We start from the raw sequence: 18,420 nt of genomic DNA on the forward strand, positions 1-18,420 counted from the left end.
GCCTATTTTGATATAAAATACACACAGATTCTTCTTGTACTAAAATTTACTTACCTACATAGGTACTGTGATCGTGTGAATTTTATAACGCGAAGTAGGCATTGGAAATAGTTCTTAATGAAATAAATCTAAATCAAAAAACGTTTCGTATTATCTAATCGCATATTTACGAGCGAGAAACAAATTATTGAAGAAAATAATTTATTAACACTAGTTCGTTGTTACATGAAAATAGGCCTCTATAATATGTCTGTTTTATTACTTCAATGTATTCAAAATTTTACGATTGCATGCGAAACTACAATAACATAAAGCGCATGACTTTAATGTCCCATGCTTGTAATTCATAATTGTTCAGATTCAGTGTTTAAATTAAACGTTTTGTGTAATTTTTGCTAGTTTTTATTGTTTTATTGGTTAATCGGAAGTTTTTGATAATTGTATAATCTAAAACTGTTCTTTTATGCGTAGATAACATTTTTTTTCCAAATAATTCAAAAACCTCGAATAATCAAATAAATGACGATTAGATTCTTGGCGTATAATTCTCTTTCGCGTTATTGTTTCTTTTTTTCTATATCTTAAAATTAGGAAAATCATCATTGGATTACCTAACTGGCTGTTGTACTTCTTTCGTGTATTAATTGTGTATTTCCCATAAATATATTATTTAAATACCGAACACAACCATGCTATTCACCTACAATCGACAAAAATAAAAAATAAAATGGTCGAAATTCTCAAAATAAGAAAGTGTATAATGAACCAAAGGAGTTGTAAAGGCAAATTACAGGCTTCATTTCAAATTGCGACTACATACCTTCGCCGGCAAAGCTAAAAATTACGACCCCTAACTTCAGTTGCTGACAAATTCTGTGTCACACAGTAGTGTAAAACTATGCTGGGTTCTGTAGAAACTATATTGAAAATATAAGGTGTATGACTGAGTATAATTAATCTTTATGACTGATAGGTTGTATCTCATTAGGCGTTAGGTACTTATGATACGTACTAGAAGCTTAATTTAATATCAATTTCACTATCATTTTTATGATTTACCATCCAAGGAACTCATCATATTATCATCTAAAATGAAAGACCATTTAGGCAGGTCAATAATACCCAAACTGTCTAACACTGACTGACTGACTGACACTGTCAAGACTGAGTCCTAAATAAATAGATTTGACTAAATATTTTAATACTATTTTAATAAACAAAAATAGCTTTATATAGTTTTGAAAAAAAAAATCTTATTAAATCGAATTTACAATACGCCACGGACCCCTAAAATTATACAGCCATTTGTACCACTTAATACAAAATTACAAAGAACACTGTACCGCATAATCGTTTTCCTATGAAACCTTCATTTAGTTTTTTTTTAATTGGGCTGAAATTGCAATGTTAAATCGTAAGTAGCGAAAATCAACACGCTAGGGACACATTAGGTATGTGGTTCGTCGAAATATTTATACGCCCACATGTTACGTTTCAAAGTCACGGTCTAAAATATTTATTATTTTAAACGACGACTAATAGGTATAATAATGTTGAAGTGTTTGCTTTTCTCAAAGTGTTTGTCAAATCTTTGAAACGGCTTATTTTCTTTTAAACTCGCGAAATGGCTAAATATCAAATAAAGATTTTTGGCTTTCATCAAAAACAGTCTTCCTATGAAAGAAAAAATGCACGTCAAATAGGTGTATAATAATATATTTTATAAGACACCTAAACACTTCTTTAAAAAACTAAAAATACATTTAATTTGATAGCACGACCCAGGGAGTTTTAACCGTTTCATATCTAAAATGGTTTGCTATTTGCACTATTATGAACTGGACAAATCGACCGGTTTATTTTTAAATCAACATGATAAATGCCACGGACGTTTAAGGGTCAAGTGACACAGAAAGTTTACTTTTAAAGTGATTTATTGGTATAGGTAATGGTTGCAATAAGTGCAATAAATAGGAATTAGGTCCCGGTTTCGATTCCTGGACTAAAATCACGGGTTAGTAATATGATAAAACTAATGTTTATGTTACATTACTGACTAAAATAAACTGGCTCTTAATCCACAGTAATATAAGAAAGAGGAAACACTTTTATTGTTTGTTTGTTCATATACTAAAGCCTGTAGCCACCGAACTGCTCTGAAACATTTTATCAGTATTGGAAAGCAAGACTATTCCTAAGTAACTTATAGTTAGCTTTTTTTTGGGAACTCAAGTGTGCGAAATCACTTAGCGCGTTTTCGAAAACTTTTAGTAACCCAGTTAAACTATGCCTCGCGACTACCAACTCACAAAAACTCATAAAAATATTCCAGAAATAACTATCCTTCTTCTCTACAGAAATATTCTGAAAAGGACTACCTTTCTAGAATGAGTACTGCTCAATCACGTCAAACAGTTATTTAGTATTCAAAGGAATATTGTGTCGGATTGATTACAACGAGTTGACATTCCAGGCAGGTGACTCCGTCGTGATGCAATTGACTTCCAAGCAGATTCATCAGCTCTCTGATTTTCACGTCTTGCTTATTTTATAACGGATGTATTTTTAATGAATTGGAATGAAAATGAGTAGCTGTTGTTATAGTAGAGGTGTTAATATCCTACTAATATTATACGTGTGAAAGTTTGTGAGAATGTATGTTTATTTTTATTTCAAACAAATACGACTGGGCCGATTTGGTTGAAATTTGGTATGTGATAACAGGTGATAACCTGGATTAACACAGGTTTTTTACCAACACACCACGAGGGCGAAGCCGCGAGGGGAAGCTAGTAGATTTTAATTCTCACAAATGAGTATGAAATAGTTACAGTTAGATCCAAAGATTTCTAACTCCAAACTTTACGCTTGTAAAACAAAATTCGGTTTTCGAAGACAGACCCTAAATCAGAGACAATATTTTTACACTCTAATTTTAATTTGGAATTTGTAGCAGTTTCATTTACATTCAGTAAATGCTTCAATGAACAGTGACTCGTCTAAGCCTTTTTAAACATTAATACATGGTTCATGCTTTTAAAGTTGTTTCTCACAAATATTTCTGTATATACCACGGAGGATGGAAATATAGCAGAGATGCTATAGGGAAGGTGGGTAAGGCGCCTTCTGTAGGTCAAGCAACGTATGGTAGGCGTGATCAGTAGCTAGAACTAACGAGACGATCGGGTTCTTTGCCAAATCAAAACCATTCCTTGTCTGATTGGTCTTGATTCATCGGTGATTCTATTTTGAAAATAATGGACTGTTTCTATAGAAGGTATGTAAGAGCTGATAGATAGAGAGAAGGTGTAGGAGCTAGTGACGTTCCCTCGAGGACCCGCATTTTGGTGCGCTTTTGAAGAGAGTCTTAGGAGATTTTGCGTTATGACATCTCCGCTAGTTTTGTTTTCCATGATATATAAACGTACTAGACAGTATTTGCTTCAGCAAATTCTATTATAAATACTTAATTAAATAACCTAAGTAACGAATTCCTTTCAAGTTGAACGTACTCCATGTATATTGAAATCTCATACAATTTCGATGAGCTCGTTTAATTCGCCATTTCACAGAAGAGAACGGGTTTCGAATGAACGTTACTCAATCAGGACAATTTACAAGCACTTTGTATTCCAAATGGAACTCTTCGTTACTCACTTAAGTGGCTTAAATGAACGCCATTTTGAACTGTATTTTTTGTGAAGTGTTTTAATGAAAATAGGGGATATTTCTATACCGTTGGACTGTTTCATTAGTAATAAATATAAATAGATGTGCCCATATTAACTTGTCTTGTCTATCATTTTAAAAAGTCATCACTTTTAAGGTAATCTTAGACTCAGCTATGGTCAATCTCAGGTGAAAAAAAAAAACAATTCTTCATCTACCTTTATAGTGATTGAGTCCCAATAATCAGCCGCTTAACTTAAATGTTTCTAATTTAGTTTAAGTTACACCAACGTTACTAGTTAAGCAAAACTAGGTATGCGTAACTTGTAACTATTTTAGTCCCATGTGAGCAAAGCTATTGCTTCCCACTAAAATCCGGCACAATGCCAGAATCCAAATTGGTACAACGATTCAACAGACCAAATCCTAGTTTAGCTGTTCCTCTATTGGCCATCCGACAGTATAAAGTTTAATTAATTTAAATTGTAAAGTTTAATTACCATAGTTTAACCATGAGAACTGTTCTCAGCAGATAACTTTGCTTCTCAGAGGCTGGTTGCGATAAGGACAAAATGCACGAGATACCTACTCAATTCTTTATTAGCATTCCATATACCATGTACCTAGCTAAGTGGTACATTTTACAGTGAAGAAACAATAATGGCCACAGCTTAAAGAAATAAGAGAGTTTAACAGTAGCTTAGGTATTACAAAATTATAATAACATTTAACAACATTTCAGTGTACTTGTGAATGTACATGACATATTCGTACATTTTGAATATCCAGAAGTCAAACTCAGCTTCCGCGTTGTTATCAAGCATTTCTGACTCCGCAACCATAAACAAGTCATATTTTTGTTATTCCATTATTCAAATCTCTTACCAAAGTTCTTGTTTACCAAAATTGTTCTGCAGCTGTTATTTATTACAGATTTAAGCGGAAAATCGATAGAAAATCTGTTGTTATTGTGGGAAAGTAGCAAAATGTAATAAGAAATATCATTTTAAGTAATCTAATGTCCAGTCTGAGTGATGTATCACCGGAACGTCCCACGATACTCGCGATTGGACATTAAACTATCGTTGGTCGCATATTGTGAACGTAATACAGTTTTCGCAGTGAAAAATGTATAAACAAAACACTACTATGCATGCAACGCGGCGTCCAATGGCTCATAGTGGCAAACTTATTTGACTTATTTGATTAAGTAATCCATTTGTTGTCTGTAGCTCTCATTGGTCAATGAACAGACTGCATCATTAATACTACCAAAATTCAAAAAAATCTAAAGTATCCGAATAGAATTGAAAGCAAATAACTTGATTCCCTGAAAAAGGTTTTTACAAAATTGAAAATAGAACACATCTGTGGACTTAAAATATCTTCTAAAGAGTTCGTTATCTTTTTAATACAAGCTCACGATAATACCACAACAGCGTTTTACTTGATTAATTCTTCAAGGCTCACCTCTTTCTCAATATATTTTTATCTTGTACAAAAATATTACTTCAAGAAATGAAAAAATTACCGACGCTACCCTCGCTTGAGCTTCCCTTAGTTTTTAATTCTGCTCCGTTTTTGCAGAAGCTGCTTCTTAAAGTGTAAATGAGTTTCTTTTTTCTGTTTTTATAAACAAAAGTTTCAATTTTCCACGGTTTTAAGTCTGAGCTGCTTAAAAATGAAAACTTTCAATTGCATTTGAAATGCTCAGTGGTGCGATAGGAAAGAAAGTTATGGAGATAAATCAATTTAAAGATATAGTAGGCACACCTGTATTTACCTACTGGGAATTTGTGTTCTGAGATTTTCCAAAAGTAACTCCCGTTTGGTTCCCTACACGCCACTTCTCATTTGTCTTTTTCGTCATAGTTTTATGGTTGGTTGAATTTTAGACTGAATTTTTCATGCAGTTTTTTTTCTTATAGCGATAATATTTGCTGATACCCGCTGTTCTAATTCTAGTAACTATCTCCATCATCTGGATAAATGTCTATGACCTTTTTAGAGTTCAGACTTCTGTGTATAAAACATTTAAATCGGTTCTGTAGTTTTTATGAAAGCGCGACAAACAGACATAGTTACGTTCGCATTTATAGTATCAGTAAGGATGACCTACTAATTACAATATCATACAATATGTCCTTTGCACAACATATTGTTGAAATTAACCCATGAATATACATTCGCAGACAACTGTATCTACTGATCCCTTTGTTGTCTAATCGAGCGACAATGATTGTATCAATGTATATACATATACATGTATGTATATGAATGTATATAATAGATGACATTCAGTATATCCGTGACGACGTCGTATCATCTCAATGGATATTATGACAGCTGCTAGAATATTCCACATATATACAATTATGATAATAATGGTGACTAGCACTTTGTGTCACCATTTCATTAAACATGTATCAAAAGGGTCTTAACAGGACTTCAGCGTCTTGGCTTCGGCCACGTGTTTGCCTTTCAAAATTCCAGAATTCTAGTAGAGACATACAAATTATAATGATGACTGTCCCCCTCTCTGTAGCTAAGGCATCTTTGATTTAAGGAGTTCAGTATATTAGTTGCAACGTTGTTCCTTCTCTTCGTGTCATCATCAGCCTTTTTATTTTTCTACTGCAGGACACAGGGCTCTTCTCATGCAGAAGAGTGAGCGTTAATCACCAGGGTTGATGAATTTGGCTTACGTATGTAGTGGTCATAAAAACGAAACCAGATAACTTTTGTATTGAAAACTTCAATATTTATGATTCGAACGCAGTGTAATCGACGATTTTCGATGTATATAAAAGATTAAAACAAATGAAAGTGGACGATAAATCAGATACCGATTGCATTCAATACGAGTTCGCTCAATGTTTGACTTTCAGCGCAATCATCAGTTCTAATTGCAGTCCTGTTTATTTTATATCGAGAATCGAGTCGAATGTGTTATTGTTTATTATTGAAAATATAACATGACACTCATTTTGTACAGAAATAAGAATATCAAAATATTTATGCCCGAATTCTGATAGGTCACGCAATTTGGGTTGGTGTCAGACATTTCAATTTAAATGGATATCGAACGGTTTTTAATTGAGAATTTTTGGTAAAGCGGTCTTTTTTTAATATTTTTCCTCGGTCAAGGCTTTTTTCTCAGGGACATCACTATAGACAGACCTGTTACTTATATATATGATATATTTATTTCCTATACTTTTCAAGTTCATAAAAATATCTCTTAATAATTTATGGCAGCTTCCGCTAACAATTTTACCCGCTACCTGGAAGAATACTAAAGGCACCCCGATAAATTCTATATATGTAGGCAATAATATTCTGTTCAAATTACTGTCAGTTATCAGCTTAAAAAGGAACATGATGGCTTTTAGACAGTAAGAGTTACAAGTCTCACGTTGAACCCACGGTGAGTGGGGGTCATTAAATGATTTTCCATACAAAAAAAGGGGAGACATCGCTTGATTTGCAATTCGATCAAAAAATACTGGCTTTTTAGAATGTGGACTTCCTATAACCATTTACATAATACGCCCATAGCTTAGTCTATGGAGCAAAAAAAATGGTTTGTCATTGACCACGTAGGCAGAGGGTTTCAGAACAGATGGCACTCGTTACGTATAAAATATTGATATCCAACCTCATTTAGTTTTATTGGGATCCGACCCAAAAACCGAAAAGGCCGGAAAAAGTGATATGAGTTTTCAAATTTGTTTTTTTAGTACGAACAACAGTGTCAAGGAACACATGGTCGGTTAGCCTATTTATATAGGGACTCTTTATGTATAAATACGTACCTCTTACATTATTATAACTCCCAAACCACAGCCAACGAATATGCTCATAAATTGTTGACCAATACCGGGAATCCGGGACGCCCAAGCAAAAATATTTCAATACTTCTTTCATCTTAAGGAAACGATTTTCTAGAGACACCGGTTGATACACTGTTTCCGAGTAACACTCAAATATTGTAAAACAGTGGTTCAGTAGTTTCGGAGTCATTACCGTACGAACAAACAAAACATGTTTCCTCTTTTATAACATTAGTAAAGATTTAATAATTAACCCCAAAAAAATTAAAATGTTAATAACAGTTACTAGTTTCCACAAACAGCAATCAAGTTATTCATCCCCTGAATATTCACAAAATAAACCAATTCGTGTAGCGAGTAACAAAATCAACAAGTGACGGCTTGTATTTTAAATTCGACGAAGCTTTAACTTATTTATAAACAAAAAACAACCGAAAAAAACAAATGAATGTCCTTTTATCTCACCCACAAAAACCGTTATGAATTCACAGATATTTTTATGAAAAAACTTTTGTGAAAATTGACTGGAGTTTATGCTGTTTTTGGACATTTTTGAAAGGGCTTTTTTCAGCGGAAACTTAAGCGTGGTTACATGGCAATGTTCAATGTTTTTTGTAGGGAATATACCTGTTGGCTTTGTGGGAAGTCGCCGCGAATATTTTACGAAGTATTTGCTTAATGTACGAGTGTATTATGGTAGCTTTACGGGTGTTATAGGGCTGGTTAACTTTATTATACTTACTGGCTTTTTTGTTGTTTTTTTTTTTACTTTTAGGATAATGTTTTAAGTCAAATTTAATTTAAACATATTTTCTTTCTATTTAATTCCTTTTTAAGTAAAAATAATATGAATTGTTTTTTGTGTGTTTCAAACGATTTTTAATAAATGTATGTTAATTACAGAAGCAATTGTTTTTTTTAGATATTTTTCACAGATTTTGTAGATAAGAATAAATATGAATGATTAGAATAGATAGTCTTGTTTAAAAGCATGTCAACGTTGCTTAACATAGGTAGTTCATTATGTGTTACATGTGTGTGTGTTACAATGTTAGTTGCTGTGTTTTGTGTGTCATTATATGTATTGTGTAGTTTTACAGTTTACGTACTAGCATACGCCTGTTGTTTGTAGTAACTTCGATTTCAATTCATATGTTATACTTATCGAATACTTATTAAGACAGTGTTTTCCTCTCAGTTTTTACACACATATTTTTTCCTCGTAAAATCTCAGGATATAAAAAAATTCCCTTCACATAAAAATATAAAACATTTTCAGCATAAAATACTCAAAAAGCACCATCAGTCATTCAAATCCATCGTCAATCCCGTTAAATCAAAGAATCTGATAATTTGAATTGTAAATTCTATGCCATTAGCATAAAGTACAAAATTCATTGGAGCTTTAGTGATATTCATTTGACAGCGAAATCAAATCGCATTGATGTTTTAAGCCGCCTTTCAACTTGAGTCTTTTTCAGGAAAAATATTCTACACTTTTTCTCTTCTTTCTTTCAATAATAAACTGCTTTTGTGCTGTGGTTGCTTTATAAAATTGTTTTTGACAAATAAAAATGTTGTACTAAAAAGCAAACAATGTATGTAGATTGCCTATCTTGTAAACGGAAGTGTTTTTCCTATTTATAAATATTATTTATGGCAATCAATACTTTATTTCCCATACGTAGCATCAACATTAAATTATATTAACTGAAATATTAAATGGCTTCGAACATAATGACTTCATTTTATTTAATAAATGAAAGTAACAAATTTCAACTCAGTAAAAAAAAGTGTTAAGTACAATTAATAATTAACAGTTAACACGTCGAGGCCCTCAAAATGAACGAACGCAGAAACATTGATGAAACAATTACCTTTGAAACATTGAAACAGGCATGAAACTGCATCCTTTACTCCATTTAAACGATCATGCACGACTGACATGACAATGAATGTGTAATCAACGTAGAACACGTATATGTAATCAAATTGGAATGTAATCATTACTGTGTAAGGATTATGTTACTGTAATACGATATGTACAGTTGACCACAGTCTCACTTTGGCTGTTGATGATTTTAAAGTTTTGGAGATAGACTGTAGCTGGTAAGATGTTTAATTATATGACCAGTAAAAAAAAAGTGTCTGGACTGAGTTCAATAAACATGCAAAGGATGATCGGTAAAATTGGCCGGTATAGCCAATGAAAACCATTCGCATATCAAATGATAGCTTATACCCTAAGCTTCATTTTTTGTTATGGGCACAACCTTGTAAACCACCGGAGAACGAAGATATGACACTTGATAGCATAGGACAGCCTATGGACTTGAACCACTCCATTTTGTATGGGAGCGATGTTTAAGTGCATTATATTATTGTCCATATTAGGACATATCACACGAGGAAATGCTATCTCCAATAATGGAAATAATATACGGTGGTAGAAGTAAAAGTTTTTATATTTTGTTTTGCTATTAAAACAATTATGCCTAGTTAGGACCGATTTTAATTGATAATCTACCCTAGGCTTATTTAAATAAGTGACAAGTTGTCGAAAATACATCATGCAATGAATTTTTCTACTATGGATATTATTTTAACAAAAAAAAATAGTGCAAAAAGTATAACTCTTTTGTGCCCGACTGTACTTATTTCCGGTCGATTCTTGACATGAACTGTAGGGTATAAGCAATAATCTAATTCACATTAGAACTTTATTGGTTATCAGGCCAGGGTTCATACAAAATTGCCCATCATCCTTTTTGCCGAGTTTAATTTGGCCAACTGTACATAGCTAATCTGTAACGTCAAAGCTTGCTTTTCATAACATAATGTTACTAATGCCTACTACGTGTGACATGTCCATCCATGTGTATGTCAATGTGTAGTCCTCATACATTATGTGTTGTGTTGCACAGCGAGCCTGCCCCGTCAGCAATGACTGCACTGCATCAGTTTGGGGCAGAGATGTTGCGTCTATCTCGCGGCTTGGAAGCTTCTGCGGCGACAAAGCCACAATACAGAGGGTATATAACAATTGGCATTATTTGTTCGCTTCAAAATTAACCCACTCATCATTGGCTGATCGAAGGACCAGAAACTGCAAAATGAAATAAAAAGCAAATTCTAACACAATTTTGTTTTACAGGACGAATATATCTGAACGAGGAGGGATGCTAACACCAGGGTCTTTAAGCGTCTCTTCGAGTTCTCCTTCATCAATGCTTCAAGATCGGCGTAGACCATCGTCTACTGGAGACCCGAATACTCCCATCCATAGACCAAGAAGCGCTTCTGATGACGAAAGCAATGAAGGTCTTTTAGCACCAGCTGCTTTGACGGCAAAGTCACGCAGTTCTGAAGACGGCCTACTCCTGCCACCTCCTTGCACTTGCCCTTATTTTGGGTCTGAGTCAACTCCTCCTAGGCGTACAACAGAAGTCATAATAGTTCCTGGCGGAGACATAAATGGGTGCAATGGATATCCTAGGAATGGGAATATGAAAGAGGAACAGTCGACCCCATTTTTTAGAAGGTCAAGTCGTGGTGCAGCCTCCATGGTCACTTGGGATGAAGCTAAAAGATTTCGTAGAGGTTCGAGTTTTGGAGGAGCTAGGACTACTCTATCTACTCCAATCCGCAGCATCCGTGCTCAAAGAACTATAGCCCGGTCACAGCAAGTGACTGCTAGTCCACAGCGTCAAACGCCTAGAACGCATCATTCTAGGAATTCTAGTGTAATATCTAGGAATTCGTCTCGTCACGGTAGGATCCTTCGATTGGAGCAAAAAGCGACAAAAGTTTTAGGAGTTGTATTTTTCACATTTGTGATTCTCTGGGCTCCGTTTTTCATTCTAAATATGGTGCCAGCTGTGTGTCCTGACTGCGAGGAGAGGATCTCACCTTGGGTGTATGACTTCGCCTTGTGGTTGGGTTACGCTAGTTCGATGGTGAACCCGATATTCTACACGATATTCAATAAAATATTCAGACAAGCCTTTAAGAAGGTCCTGATGTGTGGGTACTGGAAGTCGACGAGGTAGCCGGCACCCTGGGAGCGCGTTCGGCCGACTTCAGACCCTGGTCTGGGAGCGCTCTCAGTCAATAGAAATATCCGATCTCAGTTTGTATGAACTCATTGAAGAGCTTTAAGTATTACGCTTCTAGATTTTAGCATGCGTCAGTGGTCTTTAGTTTAGGATCTAAGCAACAATTTGAAGAGAGTCATTAACAGGAAAATAATTTCGAGGGCATCAGAGTATTCTTTCGGTAATTGAAACTGTGGACAGTTTATAAAACTTTTTAACTTCACCTTTGATTTCAAACAATAAAAATTTATTTCCTTCATCATTTTTCAAGCAATTACTACAACTTAGCTTAATCTAAGTTACAATCTACTGCCGTTATATAATTACTAAGTGCCCCTCGCGTTGATAGACTTCATTAAGCGTTTATGTTTTAATAACACCTCTCATACCTACAGCGCACAAATAGAAATATTTGCCTTCACTCTGACCTCATAAAGTCACTGTTAACTTACTGCAGAGTTTTTATATTGCAAATTAAAAGATTAATATTTATTTTTAAAATGAATCGATATTATTAAAACACATTTATTGTATACCCATGTGGATAAGTGACTGACATTAATATATAGCAGTAAGTCAAACTTTGCAGCCACATAATTGTTGATGGCTCCGCGCACATGAAAGTTGTCAAATCAGTGAAATGTTTTTTTTGGTTTGAATATGACATAGTGAAATGTTACAAACACTGTAAACAAACTTTTGTCGCTGAAAGTACTTAAAGGTTTCTAGGAAATTAAATGCATATTTATGTGGTTCAAATAATTACTTGATGTTAGTTCATTCATTTAAGTGCAAAAATATTTGTTGTACATTTTCTACAACTCAACTCTGCATTTCCACTTTTATATAAGAAATCTGATCACAATTTTTACCTTTGAAGTTTTATTTAGTTTTCAAGTCTTTCAACAGTTTTGTAAAGAATTAAGAACTTTATATTTGTAAACCTTTGTTGAAATTTATTCTTTAATATTACTTTGTCTATAAGTGACACATAGTCACAAAATGGACGTATTTTTAAAGACTGATTGTTTTATTAACACTACGACTTAACTGGTTATTTCATTTAATTTTCTTAATCGTCAAAACTTGCAAATGAATGTTAATAAAGTAGTTTTATAATAATAATGAGTCGCGATGGATTATGAATACAATTAATGGAGTAATTATGTTTGTTCGTCACTAACATGTTAATGCTATAATCGTAGCAGATATTTAAAAAAAACTCTGCAAAGTCAAAAAAACTCTGCAGTGTCACTTACAAAAAAATAAGGCACTAATAATAAAAAAGAGTAATTAATTTATCCAATACTAAATTAATATTTAAGCTGCTGTAAATATATTGACGACTTTGACTCCGATTAAGTAATTTATCAATAAGTAAATGTAAGTGACACTGCAGAGTTTTATATTTCTAGAGTAATAACTTTTATTGCAGATGTTCAATGTATAAAATAGTTGAATTAATTTTGTATAAATGGTAATTATTTTTTATCATTTTGCATCAAAAGCCAAGCTTTTCCTAGTCCTGCCTATTCTAGATTGAGGTGAAAACCTATTTAGTAAAAATACAATATAATTGTCCTATCACGTGATAAGTTACTTGGCAACATAAAATATAGATAAAATTCACCTCTAAAAGCTTAGTTTCTTTGTATCGTCGATTCGAACTGTGTATTTAAGGTTGGCTACAGTTGTTCGATTCAATGCAATCGGATTGTAACAATCGGATAGAGTTCTGTGTACCAGCAATATCCTATTAACTTAACTGAATGAACGTTATTTTCTGAAAATCGAGAGATTGTAGCCAGCTTTACAATCAAGAATATTATTTATAAATATAGATTTAATGTACGTAATAAAAGAAGTGTCTAAAATATTTTGTGGCTTTAGAAATATGTAACTCGACTCTTTTTAATTTTTGTATTTTTTTAAGTGTAACTGACGTAAGTTAGATAGATTCAGAACAAAATGTCTAGTCGTTTCACACAAATAATAAAAAATGTAAATACAAAAAATATAATAATTACTATTAAAGTGTTAAATGGAATTAATAATCTATGAATGTAAATAAAAAATATTATATATGGCAATGTTTAAAAAAATGGTGTCAATAAATTATGATTTCATCGTTAAAAATAATAAAACGATTGGATCGTAACGCTTTTGTTTCATTCTTTTGTTAACGTAACATTTTTACTGAAACAGTATAAATCGGCCTTCATACACAGATGAACGTGTGAAGTTGACATTATTAAGTATTTGAAGCTATCATTATTTTTGCTACACACAATGGTGACCAAGCCACGTCTTAACACAAAACAAAATTCACAACACAAAACCTCAACCCCTATTTCTAGAGGTACATTGTAACAATATAATCCCACAAAGGTTAGATTACAATGAACTAAAGAGAAAAAAAGGATCAATATTCGTGATCCTACTTGATCAAGACTAATCAGATTAACGTCAAAGACCAAGTATATTATTTTGCATATAACAGAGAGTACACCCTTTTGATATTTTCAAAGCTAGGAATTTATTTTGCCTTTCTTTGATGTTCAATTCTCTAATACTAGTTTATTAGAGAGCTTTTATGGATGCGCAGTACAATGCAGTTATGAAAAAAGCTGATGTTTTCATTAATATTTATTGGAAACATATTTTAGAAGTCACGTAAAAAAGTGGATCTTGGTTGTTATTGGAACATCTTTGGCAGTAGTCACGGGTAGCCAGAAGAGAGAAAGTCTGAGAATCAGTCTTAATAGGGATGTTGGGTGGCCCGGGTAGCCACTCCATGTAAATCACTGGTCCTCAACTACACTGGATTAGACTGAAAGCTCACCCCAACATATTTGGGAAAAGGCTAGGCAGATGATAATGGAAAAGGTGAGATACAGGCAAGTAGGTATAAAATGATTCACAATACCTATGAGTGAACTAGACTTAGTGTCAAAAAAATTTTTATCAACGCCAGAGTGGATTTTTTGCAAACTTGTTCTGGAAGCTGTTGAAATACTTTTCCCATACATGCCTCCATCCATCCCGTTGGTACACATTCCTATTCAAAATGCGAGCGCTGTCATACCAGTCTGAATACACGAATATTTCAACGGGTTTTTCACACATACATAGGTACTAAGTACAAGCCTATGTGTAACTTATTTAGGCACATCATACTAAATTTGGACGTAGTTATGCAGAAACGTTCCAACCCACAAGTCACGTGAAATCGAGTTATTGTGATTGAGCAGCCTAAAATTTAGCATATGGTTATCTAAACTCAATATAATTCAACAATAAAACCTCTAGTATATACCTTTACTAGTTAGAATAAAAAAGAATACAACTGAAACGCGTAAATGCTTATATCTCAAATTCAACTTACAGTGGGTTGGAACGTTTCTGCATAACTACGTAAATTTTATCCTACATGATTCGGTTTTTTTAAGCTAAACAAATGATGAAATTTATAATACAAAAAACATAAGCCTTGTTGGCAGTCGGGTAAAAAGGCAAAAGTCGTTGTAGACTATTAATAGTCTGTGGTAATAGTAGTAGTCTAATAATATCTCTTGTCTTTTGTAAGTAGGTATTAATAATGCCAGCTTATATTCCTTAAGCTTTGGCAAGAAGCTTCGAAAGTTTACTGAGCTTTGTCGGCAAAACACTGCGGTTATGAAATGAATTACTTTAGGTAAGAGTAAGTTTTGTAAGGAACCCACGAACCTAACTGCAGTATAGGGGGAGAAGAAGTAAGAATATATATTGCTTCGTTGGTCTCGGGTTCTATTCCCGGTAGAGTATGAAATAGCTTTATGAATCTTAAGAAAATTTCACAAAGCATCCCGAAGAATTCTAGCAGTACTTAGGTGGCGAATCGGTGACACATCCCTGCATCTGAGAGCATGTAAATATCGGTGTTGCACCTTATCTGTCTTCGATCGCGTCGGATTACCGTCCCATCGGGCTACGAGAGTAAAGGAACAGAGAGTACTCATTTCTACACATGTATCTGATCTCCTTGAAGAACTGCAGCCGTAGATGGGAGAGAATTGGTAGGTACAACATTTGTGAAGTGAAAGCGTAACAGACTTACTTTTGCATTTAAAACATTAGTAAGCATTTAATTGCGCACTAAATGCTGAAGGTAAGTTTATCTAAACGTCAGAATCAGTGGTGGCCAGTTAGTTACACAAGCGAGCCGGCAACTGACAAGACGGAGGGAGAAACAATTTTTCAGTCAAATGCGCTAGACTGACCGCAGACGATGTCAATGTTGGGAGATGGTTTGTTTTAAGGAGTAAGTAAGTAAATTATTGTGGTAAGGATTATGTGATAATGTTGTATGATGAAAGTTTGAGTGGATGTATGAACTCTATAGTATTGTTTTTTATACCGACATTAGAATATCTATTAGTATTATTGTTAGTTTAGTATTGTTTAGGCTAGGAATTTTCTCCGGCTAGGCATAAGGAGCAAAATGACTAGAAAATAAGTGTATTTTAGTACTGAGAGTAGAAGAAAAAAAAGTGAAATTAGGTAGTAGGTATATAAAATATTTGAGATACATTGGTATTTGCTCGATGCATAGACGCTTTAACAAGACACCCCAATTCTACTTATATGCATGAACCGGCAATCCTAAAAAAGAAATTCTCAAATACAATGCAAATAATTAAGACCTGCTCAAACCGGGTTCACGAACCTTGCAATCAGGTCAAAAACCAATAAACCTGCAATAATGGCAGTTTCATAATTTTTGTACGATCAAAAATACATTGTTACGTGAATAAGGATATCATGTGGGTAGTTTCAAGTTTCATGTATGTTTATAGCACTAATAATTCTGCAATAAACCGCCGTAGTTTATGGCAAGATTATAATGGCACGCCAATTGGCATATGGCACAATGCCAGCCAAAAACTTCCATGTTGCCATTCTTTTTAATGTGCCAATAAAATGGATGGCATTTACTTATGTAAGTATTGATAGAACGCTAAGTAGCTTACGAAATAAATAATGTCTTGTAAGCTGGGGACATAAATAAATAAACATTAGGGACAAAAGGGCTCTTATTATTTGTAGGAAAATATAACACTACGCCAATAGAGATTATATTAAGCCATACTACATCACATATGTACATAGGTATATAAGTAGTATGTACATAAAACACACACATTTCATTGTTTACACTATAGAAGTGGATTACGGTTATGACACCATATAGTTTCAGGCTTTGTATTTTTTACTAGGTGTCTGATTGTTATAATACTATATTAATGACCATAGCATACGCTATCTTGTAGAAATATCAAGTTTGATTCAGTAAAATCATTACTTCTTTTTATATGTTGATGCTTTTAAAAAGGTGTAATTAGTTGTATTGGAACATCACTCATTTATTAGGTCATTTTTATTCCTAGCCTGAACTGTTCTACCACTGGGCAAAAGCCTGTATAATTTCGTTCATAAACAGCTCGAACCTTCATTTGTTTTCACCCAGTCACTGTATTATGTAAATAACGGTACTTAAGGGAAAAAATTGACTAAAGTCGCAAATCTGCTTTTTCACCCTGTTCAAGGATAGGTTCAGAGAACTTGTCTCTAAAATCTCCAATAATTTTTGTATTCAGTACTTGCCACCTACATATGTATACTACAGATTTTGCCACCTACGTATGTATTAAATGTGCTACAGATTTCATTTACAATTTATAAATACGTTTATTGAACACAATATTTTATTCCTCTCCCAAATATAGGCCACTCCAATTCTCCTCATTTACTGTCTTCCGAAATACAATAAAAGCTTAACGTATTTACACCCACAAACAAAATAGACCAAATATTCCAGAACCGTCTATTTACCGTGAGGAAATAAGCATAACTAAATGATAAGAAGGCTATTATCTGTCGTCGCCATTTTATCGGGAAATGAGCAAATATAATTGGATTTCGGTATCTCCTATTTAAAATGTCCGCACGTGTTTTTCCGAATTATTATTCGGTTTTTATTAAGCAATTCTTATTTGCTTAAACGTGATCGCTTCACCTGATCTTTTGGTTTTTATAGCTTTTTTTTTTCTTATTTTTCGGGATTCTTGGAAAATTATCATAATCAATTTATTTGGGAAGACGGAGTTTTAATAATCTCGGCCTATGTTTTTGTAGGCCCATATTATCCTCTTTCTATCCTGAGGTGTTAATTATGGAATACGACCTGTTTACCGCAGTTTTTCCTTACCCATAAAAGCTGGCTATGTTTTATTTTTATGAAAATTATTGTATTCTATCATGATCGACTGCTCCGCTGATCGAAATGTGATTTGGATATGGAAAACAAGGTTGAGTTATGTAAAGTTATGTATGCTTTTTGTTCAACTCTTTGTCACCTGACGAACAAAGAAATAAAATAAACTTCATTCAATTTTTAGTTGAAATATAGTCATCGGCATGAATCTGCGCAGGTGAAGGTCAGCGCTCAAGATTCATGCCGATAACTAATACTTCCTCTAAAGCCATTCTGTAATTACGTCAGCAAATACTATACTCTAGAAGTCTAGAAAATCCTTCTCCATAATTATTTTCCCTGTCAAACTGTTCGTAAAAATCTGTACCCGCGATAGCAATCTTGTAGTAATTACCCAGCAGGCTTGTATTTACCCTACCCTTCACCGGACCTCAGGCATGTGACGTCAAACACGCGTCACGCCGCCTTGCCCGGCTCGGATCCAACCGTGGCCGGTAAGGACGATTAATCACACCTACACTTGACCGTAGAACGAAAGTAAATGACATTTTCAACTTTTCGCATTAATAAA

The 18,420-nt window shown here is 33.8% G+C and overlaps 2 protein-coding genes across 2 annotated transcripts in view; one reads left to right on the forward strand and one right to left on the reverse strand.

Annotated features, from left to right (window-relative positions):
- The window catches only part of 5-ht2b (5-hydroxytryptamine (serotonin) receptor 2B), a 117,174-nt gene extending 105,113 nt beyond the window's left edge, over positions 1-12,061 (forward strand). The window contains exons 7-8 of the mRNA XM_021345868.3: positions 10,427-10,534; positions 10,657-12,061. Coding sequence (XP_021201543.3) covers positions 10,427-10,534; positions 10,657-11,551 — 1,003 coding nt within the window. The 3' untranslated portion in view covers positions 11,552-12,061. The remainder of the gene's footprint in view (positions 1-10,426; positions 10,535-10,656) is intronic.
- Positions 1-18,420, reverse strand: part of LOC110384560 (uncharacterized) — a 434,794-nt gene that overhangs the window by 144,230 nt on the left and 272,144 nt on the right. The window lies entirely within an intron of this gene.

This window comes from Helicoverpa armigera, chromosome 5, assembly GCF_030705265.1.
Source record: "Helicoverpa armigera isolate CAAS_96S chromosome 5, ASM3070526v1, whole genome shotgun sequence".
Lineage (NCBI taxonomy): Eukaryota > Metazoa > Arthropoda > Insecta > Lepidoptera > Noctuidae > Helicoverpa > Helicoverpa armigera.